Source organism: Mesoplodon bidens, assembly GCF_964165515.1.
Source record: "Mesoplodon bidens genome assembly, chromosome: 14".
Taxonomy (NCBI): Eukaryota; Metazoa; Chordata; class Mammalia; order Artiodactyla; family Ziphiidae; genus Mesoplodon; species Mesoplodon bidens.
The window spans coordinates 17,101,133-17,125,740 of NC_138170.1; the positions used below are offsets into that span (position 1 = coordinate 17,101,133).

General features: G+C 39.4%; 1 protein-coding gene across 5 annotated transcripts in view; it reads left to right on the plus strand.

Moving 5' to 3' along the window:
* MRPL30 (mitochondrial ribosomal protein L30) overlaps positions 1-24,608 on the plus strand; it is a 59,930-nt gene extending 35,322 nt beyond the window's left edge. For 4 of the 5 annotated variants that reach the window (XM_081254387.1, XM_081254386.1, XM_081254385.1 and 1 more), the window contains 5 exons: positions 4,115-4,192; positions 5,654-5,734; positions 15,513-15,659; positions 15,867-15,940; positions 16,019-16,241. In XM_081254387.1, coding sequence (XP_081110513.1) covers positions 4,142-4,192; positions 5,654-5,734; positions 15,513-15,659; positions 15,867-15,940; positions 16,019-16,151 — 486 coding nt within the window. In that variant the 5' untranslated portion in view covers positions 4,115-4,141 and the 3' untranslated portion in view covers positions 16,152-16,241. Of the gene's footprint in view, positions 1-4,114; positions 4,193-5,653; positions 5,735-15,512; positions 15,660-15,866; positions 15,941-16,018; positions 16,242-24,544 lie in introns of those variants that run through there. The other variant, XR_014017463.1, reaches the window with a different exon arrangement.

Here is a 24,608-nt window from a genome sequence, read left to right on the forward strand (position 1 = left end):
CCTCTCCCGTTGCGGAGCACAGGCTCCGGACGCGCAGGCCCAGCGGCCATGGCTCACGGGCCCAGCCGCTCCGCTGCATATGGGATCCTCCCAGACCGGGGCACGAACCCGTATCCCCTGCATCCGCAGGCGGACTCTCAACCACTGCGCCACCAGGGAGGCCCAGTTTTTTTTAAATAACAGTTACACGCATGGTCATTGTAAAAGAGTAACAACAAACCTATCAGACATTACCGGGGTGTGGGACGTCGGGGAGGGGCGGAAATAGCCCTGGTAGCCAACCCTCCTCTCCCTGGGTATGCTAACGTTTCTCTGATAGCCTTCCAGAGTTCTTCTCTGTTCACACACACATTCACAGACATCTTTTTTTTTTTTAATTAATGGAAGTGGGATCATACTTCTCATATGGTGCATTTATTTTCCTGCTTTTGTCTTTGCAAGAGAAACTTAATTGTACGGTGAAAGACAGTATAATTGCTTCAAGGTCCAAGAGTTATGTGCCTAATTATTAAGAATAACCGTTATTGAAACTTACAACTTTTGACTGTCACACATTCTGAAGTATGTAAATGACACTTCATTCATTCAGCAAAAATTAATTGAGTGGCTGCTACGTGGCAGTGCTGCTTTAGGTAGATGCTTGGGATACATCTGTGAATAGACAGAGCAAGCCTAAAACAAAAGAAAATTTTAAAATCTTTGCGCTTGTGGAACCAACATGCTGTTGGGTGGGAACAGACAGTAAACCACAAACCTAACAAAAAATTAAATTATGTTAGAAGATGTTAAATGCTATGGAAAGAAAATCAAGGAGAGTAAGAGAGATTGGGAGTGCTGACAATTGTAGTGTGGGTCAAAATGTTAAATAATGGAATCAGGGTAGAACTCATTGAGAAGATGAGATTTAGGCCAGAAATTGTAGGATGTAAGAGAGTTAACTATGTGGATAGCAGGGGCATTCCAGGAGAGGGAACAGTCAGTCAAGGGAGTATGCCTGCCTGGCAGGTTCCAGGACCTGCAACGGGGCCAGTGTGTGTAGCGATTGAGCAAGAGTATGGAGGTGAAATCCTCAAGGCGCGGGTTTAGCACTGGCTGTCACTCTGATTGAAATGGAGAGGCATTGGAGCTTTTTAGTCTTGTAATAAATAAACTTTTAATTTTGGAATAACTACATTTATGGAAACGCTATGAAAATAGTATGGAGTTCCTACATACCCCCCACACCAAGTTTCCCCTTTTACTAACATCTTACATTAGTATGGTACATTCGTTATAATTGATGAGCCAGTATTGATACATTATCAACTAAAGGTCATACTTCATTCAGATTTTCTTAGTTTTTACCTGATGTCCTTTTACTGTTCCAGAATCCCATCCAAGATACCACATTATGTTTAGTTGTCAAATGCCTCTCTTGACTATGACAGTTTGACTATGACTTTCCTTGGTTTTGATGACCTTGACAGTTTCGAGGCAGTCAGGGATTTGAGGAGGTCCTAGTCAAGTATTTTGTACAATGTTCTTCAATTGGAGTTTGTCTCATATTATTCTGTTAGAGAAGTGTTAGGGGTTTTTGGAAGGAAGACATAGAGGTGAAGTGCCATCGTCATTCCATCATATCAAGGATACATGCTATCAACTTGACTTTTATCACAATTGATGTTAATCTTGATCACCTCCATGACATAATGTTTGTTAAATTCCTCTAATATAATGGTATTTCCCCCCCTTTCTATACTATATTCTGGTAGCAAGTGTTTAAGTATAGCCCATGCCTCAGGGTTGATAGCTTTACTCCACCTCTTTGAGAGGCGAGTATCTACATAAATTATTTGAAATTCTTCTGTAAGGGAGATTTGTTTCTTCTCCCTCATTAATTAATTTATTCATCTATTTATATCAGTATGGACTCATGGTTAGTTTATGTTTTGGATTATAAACCAATACTTTGTTACTTATTTTGTTGCTCATATTATTTCAGCTGTAGCCACTGGGTAGCTCTTTTATTTGGCTTCTGGTCCCTTTGACATACCCACATCATTTTGATTTTTTGAGTAGTTCCTTTCTAGCACTAGGTGCTCCAGACTCATCATTATATATTCCCTGCTACAGCCATATAATCAGCCATTTCTCCAAGGAGTCCTGGTTGTTTTTTTTAGAGAATGCCATTAGAAACTAAGATCTGGGCACTGGGCATGCTCATCGCTACTGGGATGCCATTGCCTTTAGGTCCTCTCAGCTAACAGAGCTAACCCATGTGTGTATATGTATCTATAATTATTTCTATATCCAGCATATCTATATTAAGCTAAACATGAGTTCCAACATTAATCCTCTGTCATTGGATCACATGGATCATTGTAGTCTTCCTCTCTGGCCTGTGTGTAACCTCCTACTCTAATAATGAGAAACCTGGCTCATTGGAAGGTTTTGAGCTGAGGAGTTGACATTATCTGATTTCGGACTTAATGAGATGATTGCTGCTGTGGAGAAAAGACCTTGGGGAAGTTAGAATAGAAGCAGGAAGGCCAGTTAGGAGGCTCTTGTTGAAATCTAAGTGATAAGAGAAAGATTTAACAAAGAGTGAAGCTAAATAAGTTGGGTTAGTACCTAACGCTTAACTTGGGAGGAATGAGTATGGTAGAGAAAATAATTTAGCGTTGTCTATTTGATTGGAGGGCCGGAGGATTAAGCGTCTCTTCTAAAGAAGCCTTGATACAAGGGATCTAAACAACCGGCCAAGAAAACTGGATGATTTGAACTAGAAATTGCTCTGCTGTATTGTAATGTTTGAGGTCTGAAGTCTGAATGGCAGTTATGAAATTCTGATGTACTTCTGAATTCTGAGTTGAGCGGACCATGGATCTAACCCATTAACTGATTCAGACATTCATCAACAAACACTGGGTGCCTACTCTCCATCAGATGGTGTACCAGATGCTGAGAGTAGAAGACGAACAAGACAAAATTCTTGTTTTCAGGGCGCTAAGGATATAGTAGTTAACTCTTCTAAAACTGATACGTAATTAGTTTTGAGGGACTGGTTCGGTTGCTGAGACTTTTTCTGAAGTCAGGCCCTCCTAATGGGACATCTCGCATTGATTCCAGTAGCTTCATTGCTTTGTCCACACCACAGGAAAGACCTGCAGAGCTTGAGTGAGCCAGAATCTGGTGGGCACTGAAATACAGCACTTGCCCTATTTTGGCATGTTAGCGTATTCTTATTATAGCTTTGTAATAATTTAATGATATTATAATAGTAAAAACTACCATTTATTGAGGGCTTCTTATGTGCCAAGTACTGTTTTAGGTGTTTTCAGAGTAATTCATTTGCAAGATAGGTATTATTTTCTTTCTGTTCTTTGAGGGAAAAAATTGAAACATACAAATTAAGTAACCTGTCCAAAATATACATGTAGTTCATGAACTTAATCTTTCTGCATTCAGTTTAAGTTTAAGTCAGTAGGCTATAATTGTTTTTTGTCTAAATAAACATGACTTTTAGTTTATAAATGCAATGCATGTTCGTTAAGAATAGTCTAAAAATATAAATAAGCAAAAGAGAACATTCTTCTTTATTTAACAGAAGGGTGTTATGATTTAGTGAAAATGTGCTGTATTAGGTATTAGGAGGTTTGGGTTCCAGACCATATACTCTCTTGAAAGCTGGATGCCCTTCGGTAAATGATTGAACTCTCTGGGATTCATTTTCCTCATAAATAAAGTAAGAGCGTTGTCAGTTCTAATTAGGAGTTTGGATTTCTTCAGTCTCTTCCAGCTTTTCAATTTTTTTTTGATTCTATAGCAAAGCATTCTTTATATCTGCCCTTGCTGTTGAAGATTTTTTAAATGATAGTAACCTCCATTGCCTATTTTTGTTGAATCAGCCTAGGGTGTAATTTAACTCTTTGGTGAAAATGGGATATGGTTAATGTATAATTACTTCCTATGGTTTTCTTGAACTCTCAATAAAACATCTATTGTAACTTAATTCTTGTCCTTTGTGTATTAAAACAATCAAGATTTTGCTGTTAAACTTCATCCAGTTTTTCAGTTCGAGCTATCCATTTCTAAGACATACCTGACCCACAGATCTGTTTTCTACTTCTCACAGCCCCTAAGGAGAACAGTCACCACACTCATGGCAGGGATTTTGCGCTCAATAGTTCAGAGGCCCCCAGGCAGACTACAAGTAAGTATTTCTTTTCAAGAATTATCTTTTTTTTTCCTATTCCTTAAGAACTTTTTCTCTCTTTTCTAATTAACAAAACATACAGGCAAGTTAAAAATTTAAGTTTCTTTATATATATATATATATATATATATATATATATATACATATATATATATATGTATATATACTTTTTTAACGTCAAGGGTTAATTTTATTTGTGGTATATCTGCTGTTTTATCCCTAAAGATCTGAAATCACAAAAGACCTTTTCCTGGAGACAATGCTGGTAAAAAATGTCTAGTGTTGATTCCCCATGGCCCACCTTAATCTTTTGAAAGTTTTAGATGTTTTTTTTCCTTCAGTTATGAAAAGTCCATTTTCAGTAATAGAAAATTAGAAAAATGTAGAAAAGCAGAAAGAAGAGAAACAATTTCCCAGAGACCATTAATGTTTGTACTTTCATGTATTTCCTTCCAGTCTTTCTTTTAGAAATTTCAGTGGTGCAGCCTAATCTATTCATGAGGTCCAGAGTCTAGATAGGACCTGCTGCTGCCTTTAGATAATAATAATGCCAGGTGCTTTACGCACTTACCTTAACCTCAGATTAATCCTGGGTGGTAAGTATTATTTCCTTTTTATAGCCGAGGAAACCGACCTCCGAGAGGATAAGTATCTCATATGTCACAGCTGGTACGTACAGAGCATGATTAGAGGCCCAATGTTCCTGATATGTCAAAGCCCATGTCCTTCACCAGTCTCCCCCTAACCCCCAATTCCCTCCTGCTTATTTTCCCATTGTTTATACCATCTCTGCAGTACAGGGAGGGCATGAAGGGAATGATTATTTCCCACCCAGAGGAGTTTACTGGTATGAAGGATTAGCAGTGAATCCTTTTTCTTCGGCAGCCTGAGAGAAACACAACTGGAAGATTGTAGAAAGGGAACAAGAGATAGGAAATAGGAGTTGATGGCATTCTTGGGACTAGAAAGAAAACTGGAAACTCATTTTGGCTTTCTTTTACACTGTATTGCTGAAGCTGAATTATTGTATGTTGTCTAGAGCACACTGACAAACTACAACCTACAAGCCAAATTCAGCCCACCACCTATTTTTGTAAAAGTTTTATTGAAACATAGCCACACCAATTTGTTTACATATTGTCGACAACTGCTTTCACCCTCCTGTGGCAGAGCTGAGACTTGGCTGTGGAAACTGTGTAGCCCCAGAGCTGGAAATATTTACTGTCTGGTTCTTTATGGAAGAATATTGCCAACTGCTGGTCTAGAAGTTTATATTTAATGTGCTTTTTCTTTATGTTAGTGGTAAGATGAGATGTATTCATTCAGCTAGGGGGCTGAGATAAATGTTTAATAATTACAGGTTAGGTGAGAACAGATTTTGTCACCTAAAAATTGGTAGGTTATGATTTCTGTACTAGATAGAGTTCTAAAAATCAAATGTTTTATGGCATATTTTAGATGATGACAAAAGGTGTGGAGCCCCTTGTTTGTACAGATTGGATTCGTCACAAATTTACGAAGTCAAGAATTCCAGATAAAGTAAGTTTTTACGTTACTGTTTTTGAAAAACATGTTACTGTTACCGAGTCCAAGCTCATTCTGCTCACCGCAGGACAGGCCAATAAATTGGGAGATGAGGTGTTAGGGCAAGGAATAGCGACTCTTATTTGGAAAGCCGGCAGACAGAGAAGATGGCAGACTAGTGTACCCAAAAACCATCGTATTGAGGTCTGGATGCCAGTTTCTTTTATAGAACAGACGGGGAGGAGGTGAGGAAGTAAAGTAAAAAGACCATTTGTCTTGGAAAATCTCCTCCCTCAACCTGCATGGGGAAGGGATGTGTTAATTTCTTCTTTTCTGTAGCCATTCACAGGTGGACAGGGTCAGAATATCTGTCTGTGAGCTGAACAAAGGCCTTTTAGTTTAACAGGCAGAGGGGCAGGGTTCCTTGTGGCAGGCCATTATCTATGCTTACAGCTATAACAAAAGCAATGAAACGCAAAGGTTAAAGTAAAAGAAACAGAACCAACATGGAGTCAGAATTCTCTCTTCCCTGTTACATTATGTTTTGAAGGTACCGATTTTTGTAATATTGAAAACTTTCACATTAAATTATTTGTGGGTATAGGTAGAAGCGTAGAGTTTAAAATGTAGGATTTATGTGGGAGGGATAAATTGGAAGATTGGGGTTGACATATACACACTACTATATATAAAATAGATAACTAATAAGAACCTACTGTATAACACAGGGAACTCTACTTAATACTCTATAATGGCCTATACGGGAAAAGAATCTAAAAAAAGGAGTGACTATATGTATATGTATAACTGATTCATTTTGCTGTGCACCTGGTATTAGCACAACATTGTAAATCAACTGTACTCCAATAAAAATTTTAAAAATAAAAAAAATTATTTTTAATTAAACATAGTAGGATTTATGTAAATGATTATTAAAAATAAATATGTGCCACTGACCTTTTAAGTACTGGGTTTTGGTCTCAGAATCTGTTTAGTCCTGCTTATGGCTTCTCCCTTGATATTTTGTGTTTTCATATCACCATTGTCCTGAGACAACAGTGTTTCTTCCTCCTGCTCAGACTGTCTGTGTGGCTCTTGGTTTTCACTTTCTCTATCAGCCATTGCTAATTTGGATCTTCTCTGCTAGATTTGTGTCTACCTATCATTCTTTTAGAAAACACTGACTAAGCCCTCAATAGATTTCTGTTTTGTTTTGATTTCTCCAGTTTTTTTGTACTGTGGTAAAATACATGCAACATAAAATTTAAACACTTTTAAGTGTACATTTCAGTGGTATTAAGTACATTCATATTGTCTTGTGACCATCACAGCCACCATCTCCAGAATGCTTCATCTTGCAAAACTGGAACTCTGTACTCATTAAACATTAACTCCTCATACCTTCTCCCCCCAGTCCCTGGTAACCACCATTCTCCACTGATTTTTTTAAAAGCTAAAATAGTACTATCATTGACTATTTAGATACCTTTAATGTGCTTGATGTTCTTTTATCAGAAATCTCTTTTTTTTCAAGTCATCGTCCACAACTGCATTGTCTTATATGTTTTCATGTTTCTTAGACTGTAAACTTCTGGAAGAAATGATAGATACATATGTTAGCATTTGTTTAACATGTCGGGGGAGTGATTTTGATCGCTGGTTATAGTGAGCCTGAAAACTTTTAAACTTTATAGAAATGACTCTGAGATTTGCATCTCCAGCCCTTTGCCTATCTTCTGAACTTACTCCTATATTCTCCTGTAGTTTCTAGACCTTGCTGCTTAGATAACCTGTAGGTATTTCAAGTTATCCAAAATTAGACTAATTGTCTTACAAATGAGGTTGTCCTCCAAACAACCAAACTAAAAGAGGGTGCTTGTCCTGTATTAGTGATGTCAGTTAATGCTACCATCCTCTACCTGATTTCCCAGACTAGAAGCCTCTAAGTCAATCTCAACCCTATCTTCTCCCTCACCCACCACAAATCCATCTATTTTATTACCTAAAGTCCCCAAATCAGCCTCTTTCTGTTACAGCTGCTGTAATTCAGACTCTTAAACCATGGCTCTAAGTGTTTCCTGAGTTTCCTTGTATCAGTCTCCACCTCCAGTTCATTTGAAAGAGTTTTCTTTCTGAATCTATTTTTGAAATGTCATTTTGCTTCAAACCTCCAATAGCCTTATATCCATTCTGGAAATTTCTATAGACTCAGCATAGTTAAGCTTAGTTTAACTTCTCCCCGTGCATTGCTTTTCCTATTTTTTTCTACCTTAGTCACACAGAACCACTTACTTTTCCTGAATGTTTCATGTTCCTCACACTGTTTCTTTAATTCGTCTCTCCTTTTCTTTGGCACACCTACCCCATCAAAATCTCTAGAAAAATACCCTTCATCCTACCCACCTGGAGGCAAATACTGCTAACACCCTCCACATACTTTTCTGTTAAATATTTTTGAAGATGTGCATCATCTTGGCTATAATGCTTCTCCAGCTGCTTTCATCATTTAGCAATGTAATGTGAACCCTCTGTGGATAAGTTAATGATTGAATAATATCTTTTTTGATTAAAGTACCGTCTTTTTTTTTTGGCCTTTCTCAGTCTGATTCCCCAGAGGTATGACTCTTGACCTAATGTTTTTGACACCTTTATACATATAAGGATAAATATATATATATGTATATATATGTATACACATACACACATACACACACATATATATATAATTGTTAGAATCATATTTAGAATTTAGGGGAGAGACCTTCAAGATGGAGGAGGAGTAACACGTGGAGATCACCTTCCTCCCCACAAATACATCAGAAATACATCTACATGTGGAACAACTCCTACGGAACACCTACTGCACACTGGCAGAAGACCTCAGACTTCCCAAAAGGCAAGAAGCTCCCCACGTAACTGGCTGTGTGGCTGACAGGGTCTTCGTGCTCCGGCCAGGTGTCAGGCCTGTACCTCTGAGTTGGGAGAGCCGAGTTCAGGACATTGGTCCACCAGAGACCTCCTGGCTCCACGTAATATCAAACGGCGAAAGCTCTCCCAGAGATCTCAATCTCAAACCGAACACCCAGCTCCACTCAACGACCAGCAAGCTACAGTGCTGGACACCCTATGCCAAACATCTAGCAAGACAGGAACACAACTGCACCCATTAGCAGAGAGGCTGCCTAAAATCATAATAAGGTCACAGACACCCCAAAACACACCAGCAGACATGGTCCTGCCCGCCAGAAAGACAAGATCCAGCCTCATCCACCAGAACACAGGCAACAGTCCCCTCCACCAGGAAGCCTACACAACCCACTGAACCAACCTTAGCCACTGGGGGCAGACACCAAAAACAACAGGAACTATGAACCTGCAGCCTGTGAAAAGGAGACCCCAAACACAGTAAGTTAAGCAAAATGAGAAGACACAGAAACACACAGAAGATGAAGGAGCAAGGTGAAAACCCACCAGACCAAACAAATGAAGAGGAAATAGGCAGTCTGCCTGAAAAAGGATTCAGAGTAATGATAGTAAAGATGATGCAAAATCTTGGAAGTAGAATAGAGAAAATACAAGAAACATTTAACAAGGACCTAGAAGAACTAAAGAGCAAACAAACAAGATGAACAACACAATAAATGAAATTAAAAATTCTCCAGAAGGAATCAATGGCGGAATAACTGAGGCAGAAGAACACATAAGTGACCTGGAAGATAAAATAGTGGAAATAACTACTGCAGAGCAGAATAAAGAAAAAAGACTGAAAAGAATTGAGGACAGTCTCAAAGACCTCTGGGACAACATTAAACTCACCAACATTCAAATTATAGGGGTCCCAGAAGAAGAAGAGAAAACAAAAGGGACTGAGAAAATATTTGAAGAGATTATAGTTGAAAACGTCCCTAATATGGGAAAGGAAATAGTCAGTCAAGTCCAGGAAGCGCAGAGAGTCCCATACAGGATAAATCCAAGGAGAAACACGCCAAGACACAAATTAATCAAAATATCAAAAATTAAATACAAAGAAAAAAAAAGCAGCAAGGGAAAAACAACAAATAACATACAAGGGAATCCCCATAAGGTTCAACAGAAACTCTGCAAGCCAGAAGGGAGTGTCAGGACATATTTAAAGTGATGAAAGGGAAAAACCTACAACCAAGATTATTCTATCCAGCAAAGATTTCATTAAGATTCGACAGAGAAATTGAAGCCTTTACAGACAAGCAAAAGCTAAGAGAACTCAGCACCACCAAACCAGCTTTACAACAAATGCTAAAGGAACTTCTCTAGGCAGGAAACACAAGAAAAGAAAAAGACCTATAATAACAAACCCAAAACAATTAAGAAAATGGTAATAGGAACATACGTATCGATAACTATCTTAAATGTAAATGGATTAAATGCTCCAACCAAAAGACACAGGCTGGCTGAATGGTTACAGAAACAAGACCCGTATATATACTGTCTACAAGAGACCTACTTCAGACCTAGGGACACATACAGACTGAAAGTGAGGGGATGGAAAAAGATATTCCATGGAAATGGAAATCAAAAGAAAGCTGGAGTAGCAATTCTCATATCAGACAAAATAGACTTTAAAATAAAGACTATTGGGGGGCTTCCCTGGTGGCACAGTGGTTGAGAGTCCGCCTGCCAATGCAGGGGACACAGGTTCATGCCCTGGTCTGGGAAGATCCCACATGCCACGGAGCGGCTGGGCCCGTGAGCCATGGCCACTGAGCCTGCGCATCCGGAGCCTGTGCTCCACAACGGGAGAGGCCACAACAGTGAGAGGCCCACGTAAAATTAATTAATTAATTAATTTAAAATAATAGTAAAATAAAATAAAATGAAGACTATCATAAGAGACAAAGAAGGACACTACATAATGATCAACGGATCAATCCAAGAAGAAGATATAACAAGTGTAAATATTTATGCACCCACCATAGGAGCACCTCAATACATAAAGCAAATAGTAACATCCATAAAAGGAGAAATCGACAGTAACACAATCATAGTAGGGGACTTTAACACCCCACTTTCACCAATGGACAGATCATCCAAAATGAAAATAAATAAGGAAACACAAGCTTTAAATTATACATTAAACAAGATGGACTTAATTGATATTTATAGGACATTCCATCCAAAAACAACAGAATACACTTTCTTCTCAAGTGCTCATGGCACATTCTCCAGGATAGATCATATATTGGGTCACAAATCAAGCCTTGGTAAATTTAAGAAAATTGAAATTGTATCAGTATCTTTTCTGACCACAAAGCTATGAGATTAGATATCAATTACAAGAAGAAATCTAAAAAATACAAACACATGGAGGCCAAACATTACACTACTTAATAACCAAGAGATCACTGAACAAATTAAAGAGGAAATCAAAAAATACCTAGAAACAAATGATAATGAAAACACGACCCAAAACCTATGGGATGCAGCAAAAGCAGTTCTAAGAGGGAAGTTTATAACAATACAATCCTACCTCAAGAAACAAGAAACATCTCAAATAAACAACCTAACCTTACACCTAAAGCAATTAGAGAAAGAAGAGCAAAAAAACCCCAAAGTTAGCAGAAGGAAAGAAATCATAAATATCAGATCAGAAATAAATGAAAAAGAAATAAAGGAAACAGTAGCAAATGCAGTAAAACTAAAAGCTGGTTCTTTGAGAAGATAAACAAAATTGATAAACCATTAGCCAGACTCATCAAGAAAAAAAGGGAAAAGACTCAAATCAACAGAATTAGAAATGAAAAAGAAGTAACAACTCACACTGCAGAAATACAAAGGATCATGAGGGATTGCTATAAGCAACTCTATGCCGATAAAATGGACAACCTGGAAGAAATGGACAAATTCTTAGAAAGGTATAACCTTCCAAGACTGAACCAGGAAGAAATAGAAAATATGAACAGGCCAACCACAAGTAATGAAATTGAAACTGTGATTAAAAACCTTACAACAAACAAAAGTCCAGGACCAGATGGCTTCACAGGTGAATTCTATCAAACATTTAGAGAAGAGCTAACACCTATCCTTCTCAAACTCTTCCAAAAATTGCGGAGGAAGGAACATTCCGAAATTCATTCTATGAGGCCGCCATCACCCTGATACCAAAACCAGACAAAGATATTACAAAAAAAGAAAATTAAAGACCAATATCACTGATGAACGTAGACGCAAAAATCCTCAACAAAGTACTAGCAAACAGAATCCAACAACACATTAAAAGGATTATACACCATGATCAAGTGGGATTATCCCAGGGATGCAAGGATTCTTCAGTATATGCAAATCAACCAGTGTGATACACCATATTAACTAATTGAAGGATAAAGACCATATGCTCATCTCAATAGATGCAGAAAAAGCTTTTGACAAAATTCAACACCCATTTATGATAAAAATCCTCCAGTAAGTAGGCATAGAGGGAACTTACCTCAACATAATAAAGGCCATATATGACAAGCCCACAGCCAACATCATTCTCAGTGGTGAAAAACTGAAACCATTTCCTCTAAGATCAGGAACAAGACAAGGTTGTCCACTCTCACCACTATTATTCAACATAGTTTTGGAAGTTTTAGCTACAGCAATCAGAGAAGAAAAAGAAATAAAAGGAATCCAAATGTAAAAGAAGTAAAGCTGTCACTGTTTACAGATGACATGATACTATACATAGAGAATCCTAAACATGCTACCAGAAAACTACTAGAACTAATCAATGAATTTGGTAGAGTAGCAGGATACAAAATTAATGCACAGAAATTTCTGGCATTCCTGTACACTAATGATGAAAAATCTGAAAGAGAAATTAAGGAGACACTCCCATTTACCATTGCAACAAAAAGAATAAAATACCATGGAATAAACCTACCTAAGGAGACAAAAGACCTGTACGCAGAAAACTATAAGACACTGTTGAAAGAATTTAAAGATGATACAAACAGATGGAGAGATATACCATGTTCTTAGAATGGAAGAATCAGTATTGTGAAAATGACTGTACTACTCAAAGCAATCTACAGATTCAATGCAATCCCTATCAAACTACCACTGGCATTTTTCACAGAACTAGAACAAAAAATTTCACAATTTGTATGGAAACACAAAAGACCCCGAGTAGCCAAAGCAATCTTGAGAACGAAAAATGGAGCTGGAGGAATCAGGCTCCTGGGCCTTAGACTATACTACAAAGCTACAGTAATCAAGACAATATGGTACTGGCACAAAAACAGAAATATAGATCAATGACACAGCATAGAAAGCCCAGAGATAAACCCACGCACATATGGTCACCTTATTTTTGATAAAGGAGGCAAGAGTATACAATGGAGAAAAGACAGCCTCTTCAATAAGTGGTGCTGGGAAAACTGGACAGGTACATGTAAAAGAATGAAATCAGAATACTCCCTAACACCATACACAAAAATAAACTCAAAATGGATTAAACGCCTAAATGTAAGGCCAGACACTATAAAACTCTTAGAGGAAAACATAGGCAGAACACTGTATGACATAAATCACAGCAAGATCCTTTTTGACCCACCTCCTAGAGAAATGGACATAAAAACAAAACTAAAGAAATGGGACCTAATGAAACTTAAAAGCTTTTGCACAGCAATGGAAAATATAAACAAGATGAAAAGGCAACCCTCAGAACGGGAGAAAATATTTGCAAACGAAGCAGCTGACAAAGGATTAATCTCCAAAATATACAAGCAGCTCATGCAGCGCAATATCAAAAAAAACAAACAACCCAATCCAGAAATGGGCAGAAGACCTAAGTAGACATTTCTCCAAAGAAGGTATACAGATTGCCAGCAAACACATGAAAGAATGCTCAACATCGCTAATCCTTAGAGAAATGCAAATCAAAACTACAATGAGGTATCACCTCACACCAGTCATAATGGCCATCATCAAAAAAATCTACAAACAATAAATGCTGGAGAGGGTGTGGAGGAAATGGAACCATCTTGTGCTGTTGGTGGGAATGTAAATTGATACAGTCACTATGGAGAACAGTATGGAGGTTCCTTAAAAAACTAAAAGTAGAACTACCATATGACCCACCAATCCTACTACTGGGCATATAACCTGAGAAAACCATAATTCAAAAAGAGTCACGTACCACATTGTTCATCGCAGCTCTATGTACAATAGCCAGGATATTGATGCAACCTAAGTGTCCATCAATAGGTGAATGGATAAAGAAGATGTGGCACATATATACAATGGAATATTACTCAGCCATAACGAGAAACGAAATTGAGTTATTTGTAATGAGGTGGATGGACCTAGAGACTGTCATGCAGAGTGAAGTAAGTCAGAAAGAGAAAAACAAATACTATATGCTAAAACATATATATGGAATCTAAAAAAAAACAGGGGTTTTGAAGAACCTAGGGGCAGGACAGGAATAACTGCGCAGACATAGGAAATGGACTTGAGGATGTGGGGAGTGGGAGGGGTAAGCTGAGGTGAAGTGAGTGGCATGGACATATATACACTACCAAATGTAAAATAGATAGCTACTGGGAAGCAGCTGCATAGCACAGGGAGATCAGCTCGGTGGTTTGTGACCCCCTAGATGGGTGGGATAGGGAGGATGGGAGGGAAATGCAAGAGGGAGGAGATATGGGGATATATGTATATGTATAGCTGATTCACTTTCTTATAAAGCAGAAACTAACCATTGTAAAGCAATTATACTGCAATAAAGATGTTAAAAACAATAAAAAGTAAAATTTAGGATCATATTCTTAGAATTAGTAGTTACAGAATATATCATATATACACACTCATCATGGTGTAGATGAAAGAAATACAAGATCCTGTTACACAGTGGTGTGGAAATTTGGTTTTTTTGCTCAATATATTATGACCATCCTTCAATGTTAGTACTTACAAAGATAGTAAACCTTATTTGTTTTAATGGTAGCATTATAGCCAGTAGGATTCATCATAATTTATTTGCATCGTATTTTATTTAGTTATATTATTTTTAGTTTTATTTAGAATGTATGCATCATAATTTATTTAGCTATTCTCTTGAGGAATATAGATCTGGCCTTTAAAATTTTCAGTATTGGGCTTCCCTGGTGGCGCAGTGGTTGAGAGTCCGCCTGCCGATGCAGGGGACACAGGTTCATGCCCCGGTCCGGGAAGATCCCACATGCCGCGGAGCGGCTGGGCTCGTGAGCCATGGCCGCTGAGCCTGCGCGTCCGGAGCCTGTGCTCCACAACGGGAGAGGCCACAACAGTGAGAGGCCCGCTTACCGCAAAAAAAAAAAAAAAAATTCAGTATTACAAATAGTGTTACACATACATCCTTATTCGGGGTTGCAGTGAATACGTACTTTTTATAATACTCATGTGTTATTGTCATTGTAAGTTTTTGTTTGTCCCCCTACTTGAATGGGGGAGGGAATGCAGCCCAAGGCCCAGCTCATAGAATGCAATATATTCTCTTGACATTTGAACTCTTTAGTGTCATCTGGTTGCTCCTGCTTTTCTCTTAATAAAAGCAAAACATAACAAACCCTTGCCTGTGTGGTATTTTTCTTAGAGTTTGAAATTCTTAGACTCCATCTATCTGAGTAATCAGCCTGGTAGAAATGTTCAATTTGAGGGTTAGGATTATAGAGCTATTAGGGATGAGATCATTATGTAGTTGTTTGAAGTTTTTTTAAGGAAAAAACAATAAAGGAGGTACATAGAAGCTGTGTAAATTGAAAATTCACGGTTTATAATTCTTCCTTTCCAGGTTTTTCAGCCTTCACCTGAAGATCATGAAAAATATGGTGGGGATCCACAGCAACCTCATAAACTGCATATTGTTACCAGAATAAAAAGTACAAAAAGACGTCCATATTGGGAGAAAGATATAATAAAGATGCTTGGGTTACAAAAAGTATGTAATTATTTTAGTCATCTTTAGTGTTGTTTAAATTTGCTTTAAATTTTCCACTTTTAAAACTTTGTTTAAATGTATTATTTCATGTAATATATTTGGAAGTTTGATTTAGACAGAATGAGCCTACATCTTAACCTTTTCCTGTAACATAGGACCATCTGTGCTTTTGAAATTGATCCATAACGTTGTTTCCTTTGTTTGTAGGCACATACTCCTCAAGTTCACAAGAATATCCCTTCGGTGAATGCAAAACTGAAAGTGGTTAAACATTTGATAAGGTTTGTTGTTTGTTATTCCATCAGTTTCTTAAGACGTGTTACCTAGTATAACTCTAAAAGCATTCCCTTATGTCACAGAATCAAGCCCCTGAAGCTGCCACAAGGTCTCCCAACAGAGGAGGACATGTCCAGCACGTGCCTCAAGAGCACTGGAGAGCTGGTGGTGGGGTGGCTTCAGAACCCCACAGACCAGGAAGTGAATAAGTCCTGATGGCCTCACGGCTTCAGAGTAAAAAGTGCAAGTCATTTCTATTTAAAGATGGTGAGAAAGTGTTCTCATTAAAATATGTTTTAAATTCTAGTCATTTTCACTGGCTAAACATGGTGTGATTCTTCCTTAGGTAGGCTTGGAGGTTTTAGTGCTATTAATTGGTTTAATTCTTTCCCCTTTCCCTCCAGTAGTTTCACTGGAAAATGGGTAAGGATGGCAGTGTTTGAACATGTGGGTTCAGATGTCACCTTAGCAATCGTCGTTACCTTTTTTTAAAAATTGTTTTCTCGTTTAATTGAATTCAACACATTCTATGAGTGGCCCTTTGAGTGAAGAGTGTGTTATGTGTTGGAGAAATCCAGAGCTGACCAGAATGCGGTCCCTGCCCTAAAGGAGCTTAGTCTGTTCCCCTGGAGAACAGAGATTCAGCCAGAAGCATTAGACACTGGGTGCAGCTGGACCGGCTGCTCCGTGCTGTGGTGTCTATAAATACGTATGTGGACTTGGCTTCATTTTTTCCTTAAATTTAATACCCAAAATAGTATCTGTTTTCTAATTATAAATCTCATTTGGCCTAACCTTTATTGATGTTCCTTGAATTCCTAGAAACCTCTGCCAGCAGTTGAGGTTGCTATTTAAAAGAAAAAAGAGAAGGGAAAAGTCATTTAGGGAAAGTTGTTTTATTTCCTTTTATTCTATTTCAGATACCTGGAGGGGTGGGGAGAAGTAAGAATTTTAAGAGAGGTTCAGTACTGGGAAATTCTGTGGCAGCTACCTAAAGATGATGCTGAGGACTCAGGATTCTATTGCCCTTTGTTTTCCTTGTCTCGTAAAATTTGGCTCAGGCAGCAGTGACATTGGCATACTCACTGCTTGTGGTCCCAGCATCTGTCCTGTCATAGAGTTTTGGCATCAAGGAGAAGTGCTGTGTGAAGTGAAGCCAGATATCATTAATTAATAAGCTTCAAGGCAATCACACTTTCAATTCCACAATTATTGAATATCCAGTATATGTACGGCCTGGAGAGGAGATAAAGCAGAAGGACACTAACTTCGAAGGGCTGGGTCTAACTGGAGAGAGACCTGTGTGCCTCAACAGAAGCTGTCCTTGCTGGAGTTGGATTGAGGCCAGCTGTATAAATATTGATAAAAGCAGCCCCTGCTAATGTTTTGCTGCCTCTTTTACTAGGCTAATATTAATGTTTAAAACGGGGAAAAGACCATTGGTTAATTTTTACCCAAAGAGTCTAATAAAGTTTTGGTAAGTAATTTTAACCTCTGCTGCTCATGACTAGAGGAAAATATCTGAATGATAAGTTGGATATTTAGAAATGAAATTGCCCAGAAGAGGAAAAGCCTGTAGGGAGATGAGCATAGGCTAGAGCATTTGTTTTCTGTTGTCACGTAACGTATTAACCACAGTCTCAGCCGCTTAAAACCACACGTGCTCATCACCCTGCTGTTTCTCTGGGTCAGGACTCTGGGCACAGCTTAGCTCGCTGATCTGCTTAGGGTCTCACAAGGCTTCAAGAAAGACATCAGCCAAAGCTGGGTTCTCCTCAGGTCCTTGACAGGGCAGGTATCTGCTTCCAAGCTTTCCCAGGTTGTTGGCAGAAGTCATTTCCTTATGGTTATAAAATTCATGGCAAGTTGCTTCTTCAAAACCAACACTGGAGTGAGAGACTTTAGCAAGATGGGTGCTACCCTCTTAGGTAATCATATAAAATGCAGTGGCCTAGATTCTGTCTTCTTTGTTGCATTCCATTGGTTGGAAGCAAGTCACAGGTCCAGCCCACACTCAAGGAAGAGGGGAATTCCACAAAGGTGTGACCACCAGGGGCCAGGATCAGGGAGGCCTCTGTAAAGTCGACCTGCCAAGCCCAGTTAGTCCATCCTTAAGTTGGACCCAGGGGATTCCCCAGAATGGTACTCCTTTGCCTCCCATCATTTCAAACCTTACAAGGACTTCTTCTGTCCTGTCTTTGTGTCTCAGAGAATTGCTTTATTTCAGAAGGTTTTTCTGGCCACTCCTTGGTGACCATTGGCCTTTGGTCAGGCTCAGGGGAGACAAAAAGTTACCCAAGCACTATTTTTAAGGGCCATTCCAGTTCTCAAGTTCTTCTCAATCTAAATGGTGCCTCTTTCAGGCCAAACACGTGTTTTCTTCATCTTTTCTTGTTAACAATACTAACTAGTATGCTTATCATTCTGTCACAGTTTCACCAAGGACAATTTGGAATTGCGCTGGCCATTTTAGGGAGCTTTTGACACAAGCAACATTGTATGTTTGGGAGGTACTTTAGAACAAAAAAGAACAAAAAGTGAAGAAACCTCCATGAAGACATTATTTGTCTTGTTTTTCTTTTAAAAAAAAAGACCATTTTATTTAATGTAGAGGATATTTAATATCCTGTCCTTCCTTTCTATACTTTGAGAAGTATTAAGTACTGGCTTTTTGATCACACAGCTTGATAAAAATATCAGGGGTCCAAGTTACTGTCTAAACCATCTGTCGCTCTCTTTTTATGTATTTGTGTCAAAATCTGTTTTATACATTTAAACTTTTCTCAGCTTTAAGACGTTGGTAAACAATTAATTAATTAAAACTGGAGGTCTGGACAGTTTCTAAATAAGAAACTGATACAAAACATTAGTCACTAAATAAAATTTTTACCCTTATTTCTCAGAACGGCAATCCATTAACAAACGATGAAAATGCCTTTGAATAATATTATTTATGTTTCTTTTTCCCTCAAAATTATTAAAATGGTATGAAATGAGTACTCATGGAGAAAAAAATAGCCAAACAATTCATTTTCTGTTCTCTAATTTTCTTTATTTTCTGGAGAAAAGAAAAATAGTTGATCACTTCAGTTAAAGAGAATATAAACAGTTAATTATACCAGGCACAGTAATTACAGAGAAATACAAATAGGTATTTAACATAATGGATATGATTTTCTGCTTATTAACATGGTAAATTTAGTGATATGTACATTTTTATTTAATATACTGATAAATTATGTTTTTTTTATTTTATTTTTTTTATTAGTTTCTGCTAATTTACAGGGATGTGGGAACAGATGTAAATTATGTTTTAAATCTATAGGTATTCAATATAAGCTTTAAATGTCTTAAATATATTTACACATACCTAAGTACTTGCATATAAAGGTATATTAGTAATTACTACAATCTGTGCATGAATAATGTAAAATAAAAGTAAAAATAGAATTTGGGTAAACTAAGGCATTTTTCATCAAATTATTTCCTATTTTGGGGTACTTATCACATATCTTGTCTTCTATAAAAACTAGTCTTGATTTTGCCTTTCCCAAAATCATACCTAGATTCAAAATAATAACATTGTTAGGATGAATTTTATGCCTACACTATCTGTGGATTTTCTAAAGTGGCCATTAGATGGCATAAATAAAGATTTGCTGTTAACCACATAAAAGTAAGGGCAATTTGAATGATTAAGTTTGTCCAAAGTTTCTTCAAACTTCAATTCTATTGCGAGAATTTTTGTCTACCAAGCTTATTTTCTTTTAATTAATTTATTTATTTATACTTTGGCTGCATTGGGTCTTCGTTGCTGCACGCGGGCTTTCTCCATGTGCGGCGAGCAGGGGCTACTCTTCATTGTGGTGCGTGGGCTTCTCATTGCGGTGGCTTCTCTTGTTGCAGAGCACGGGCTCTAGTCTCACGGGCTTCAGTAGTTGTGGCACGTGGGCTCAGTGGTTGTGGGTCGCGGGCTCTAGAGTGCAGGCTCAGTAGTTGTGGTGCACAGGCTTAGTTGCTCCACGGCATATGGGATCTTCCCGGACCAGGGCTCGAACTGTCCCCTGCATTGGCAGGCGGATTCTTAACCACTGTGCCGCCAGGGAAGTCCCTACCAAACTTAATATTAAAACAATCCTGACAAATTAAAAAAGGAGTTGATCTTCCTAGGTTAGTTATATACAAGTAAGGTCTATTAAATATCTTTCAATTAATATGTTTTTCAAGTTAAAAGAAACATAGTCCTTGGACACAAAGACTGGTACAATAAAACTATCTTCCAAAAGTTTCCTCCATTGTTCTGGATTCACAAATCCTCCCCTTGCCTCACCCCCTTTCCTTTTATTATAAATCTGAACAGGCACTAGGGAACTGCTTCAGTTAAATGGAAATCACCAGAGGCCCTTTGCTTATTTCAGTCTTTCTTTAGCTCCAGTAGCCAAAACATATATATATCCATCTTGTCTAAGAACCACAGCAGTGACAACAAAAGTGTGAAAACTTCAGCTGGTTTAGTTCTAGGGTCTCCACTCATCTTAATGGTTTCCCATGCTGTGCTGTATAGATTCTTCCATTGACAGTAAGCTCTCAGCATCTTTCAGCTAGTCACCTAACCTATGAAGTACTGGTGCTTTTCTGTCATGCATCACTGCCCCTCTCTAAACCCAGCCACCCCCTTCCCTCTCCCACAAAGGGACAGCCCATAATTGCTTGCCTCAGGGAGCTATCCATACCCTGCACTGACCTTCTGAAGACTCCCTTGGATAACTCTGATTTAATTGTGTATGTAGATTACTCATACTTAGAAAGTAAAATTAAAAGTGTCATCAGACTCAATTTACCCTTGAATTATAAGGTTTTCTCAAAAATTGTACCCATTCAATACCCTCTCCCAGATCTGCCAAATAACAAAAGTAAAATATACTGATAGGATAGGTGGATGATTTGGAGATAGTCCATGACATTGAAATGCTTTAGAAACAAATGCCCATCACACGAGCCCCTATAAAATTGACAGTGAATTAAAGAGCTTTGACATGCTTTTCTATATGTAAGGAGGTGACCATGATAAAAAGTGACATTTAGCAAATAGTGTGATATTAAAAATATCAAAAAGTAGTGATATTACCCATAAAGCAGAGAAAAATTGGCAACAGTATTGAACCAGCATTAGTAGGGTAATTTTAAAGATACCACTGAGGAGTTTTCCACTGCACATCCTACCTGCCAACAACACAATCCTGACAAGACTGGACAGGATGCTCAAGGCCCCTTTGAACACCTTGATTTCCTCTAAGCTGGTGGAGGGTGGTTTGTACTTCTTGCTGCATTTATGAACTACAGGGCAAGCACAACTGTGGATATTAGGATAAACAAAAAATCCATCCGATTCTCTAAAAGACCCAGCTGGATTCTGGGACATGCTTTCATTGCCTGGGTTTTATAATCTGGGACCCTGGCTTTAAGTCTTTTCACAAGACTCATGATCCTTTTGTTTCTGGTCATTGCCTGTGTTACAGTTGGTCAGTGTATCCTGTCCAACAACTTATATGCTGCCGTGCAGTCGTTGGCACATCAGATAACTCAACAACTCATCCTACAACTAACCCTAGTCCAACAAAGACTATGCCCTCTGGACATCCTCCTGGTCTTAACTGACAAAATCTTGACCAGTGAAAATCTGGACGTCGTGGATTAATGCTTTGTGGTCTGACTTTGTCTGCCCTTGACTGAGAGGGGCATTAGAAAAGAGCAGCTCTGACAGCCAGGAGCTGGCCTGGAAAGCCTTGGTGTGTCTAGGAGACGGCTCAGCACTGACAGGTGTTTCCTACTGAACGTAAGCAATTTCACAGGTCACCAACATCAGATGAAGCTGTTCTGTGACTGATGGATCAAGGCGAAAACAAGCTCACTCCATAATCACATCCGAGCGCAGACGAAAACACAAGCAGTGTTCAAGCTGGAAAAATGAGGCACATCCCCTATTCTGGGTAATGTGGGGCCTGCTGCTCCTCGTCACACAGCTTTAGCCTCGCTTCATTCCTCTCACCTTCTAGATGAGATTCATGAAGACACCAATCATAGAGCCATCTCTCTTTTCCTGACAGCATCCACTCCAGAGCAAACCGTGCTGCTTTGAACACTCGTCAAAATCATCTAATAAGAGCTCAGATCCTTTAAAGTCCATCCCAAAGAACTTTTCATGAGATGCAATAAAGGGAACTTATCCAGCTCCAGGTGTGTCTGGTGGTCTGTGGCCAGCCTGCACTCCCGATACTAATTCTTGTGGCTCTCAGGTCTAAGCTGCTGAGGATCATTCTACTCAGCCTCGACCTCCTTATAGTATCTCTTTGCTCCTTCCTTCACCACAGGTAACCCAGTCTGCTGGTTTCCCAGCCTGGAGAGCTTGCCAGAAAAAAACTCAAGTGGATTTGTTATAAAGCAGAAACTAACACACCATTGTAAAGCAATTATACTCCAATAAAGATGTAAAAAAAAAAAAAAAAAAAAACCTCAGGTGGCACCAGTCCTGCTTTCTCTTCTGTGCAGGAGGTCATCATTTCCCTGCTTTCTGTGTTCCTTTTTCCCAGGAAGGCTGGTACAATTCCAGGGCCTCAGGACAGCTTGGCCTGACATGTCAAGGGAATCTCTAGGGAAGAGAATGTGGGATAAAGCCTTGGGGGTGAGAAATGGGGTGCGGGAAACAGGACAGGAGAAACCGTCAGGTGCCGCTACCCCTGCCAGGACACCTTGCCCTTGTTCCGCCCTAACTGAGGCTTGTACCCTGTCCCCTGCAGCCCCAGGGAGTCCCGGGCAAGCTCCTTGATAAGGGCAACTGTCAGCAACTGTGTGTCGTTATCCTAGCTGTGAGGTGTTTTCATATATGTACATGTAGGTCTTCCAAAGCTGGCATTCTGCTATTTGGGGAGCTTGGAGAAGATACTGCATCCTCTGTGCCCACTTCAGTGTTCACGGTCCTCTTTCTGAGCCCCCATAACCCCAGCCTCCACCTTCTCAGAGGGCACTACAAGGTCTCCCAGCCTCTGCTGGAGTGCCTTCCACAGGCCCGTTTCCCTTCACTGCAACCGTCCAGGCTCCCTGTAGGTCTCCCTCACTGTCTCCCTCCTCACCGGCGGGCCCTGCCCCCTACCACACTTTTCCACCGCATCACTGGCTCTTGTTCTGCCACCAGGGCCCTCTCTGTCAAGGCCCCTCCATTCTCACTGGCATTCCCACCCCCAAGGCTGGCCTTACCACTTTGCTCAGGAGTCCCCTGGCCACTGTGTCCTCATAATCGTCACTTGTCCTCTTTCACTCCCACTCAGCCCCACCGGCTTCTTCGTCTTGGCCACCAGGGTCTTCTCTGTCCTTAGACCCACCTCCTCCCCACTTCCCCCCCTTGTTCATCATCAACCTTGGGCTTCTTTCTGACACCAGAGCCCTTCTGGCCCCTGGACCGCAGTCCTAGTGGACCATCTCCCCAGCTCCCACCAGAGCACGCTCTTGTTCCCCAACTAGATACCACTTTGTCTCTGGGGGTCTATTCTGTAACCCCACGTTCATAGCAGCATTATTTAACAATAGCCAAAACATGGAAACAAGCTAAGTGTCTATCAATGGATGAATGGATAAACCAAATGAAGCATAGATATACATATATATATATACATACATTATATATATATTCAATATATATATATTATTCAGCCATAAAGAGAAGGAAATTCTGTCATTTCCAACAACATGAATGGACCTTGACAGCATTATGCTAAGTGAAATAAGTCAGACAAAGACTAATACTATATGATCCCACTTATGTGGAATCTAAAAAGAAACCTCATAGAAAAAGAGACCAGATTTGTTGTTACCATAGGCAAGAGGTGGGGGAGTGGGAATTGGATGAAAGTGGTCAAAAGGCCTAAACTTCCAGTTGTAAGACAAATACTAGGGAAGTAATGTACAATGTGAGGACTATAGTTAACACTGCTGTGTGATGCATTCTGAAAGTTGGTAAGAAAGTAGATCCTAAAAATTCTCATCACGTTAAATTCTTTTTTGTGTGTGCATCCGTATGAGATGATGGATGTTAACTAAACTTTTTAAGCATTCCACAATATGTGTAAGTCAGATCATTATGCTGTACACCTTAAACATACAGTGTTGTAGGTCAATTGTATCTTAATAAAACTGGAAAAAAACTGAACTAAAATGAATAAAAGAAAAAAAGAAATGCAGTCATCGAATTAAGGCCTTGAGTCTTCAGGAATACCCAGGGAAGGGTCAGCTGTTCAGAAGAGTTACCTCCAAGCCACGCTCCGCTCTCCTCAGGTCATCAGTTCAGTCTGATGGGGGAAGCAAGTGGGAAAGTGATGGTTCTCAGGGAGCAGCAGCCTGTCTGGAGCACAGAGGGAGGTGGTGCCCCAGAGAGGGAGGTGGTGCCCCAGGGAGGGAGCTGGGATTGGGTAGAAGAGGTGCAGGGCAGAGCCCCTGAAAGAGGGCACCTGGAAAGGCACATTTTGCCCACTTAAAACTTGCCACAGAGTATGCGTTGGGATCATTTTTGTGCTATAAAATAAAACAGCCCCTTAATCTCCTGTGATGTTTTACAGCCAAAATCCAACAGCCAACTGAACCAGTCTGCACGGCTTTGCTGTCCTACCTGCATCAGCCTGA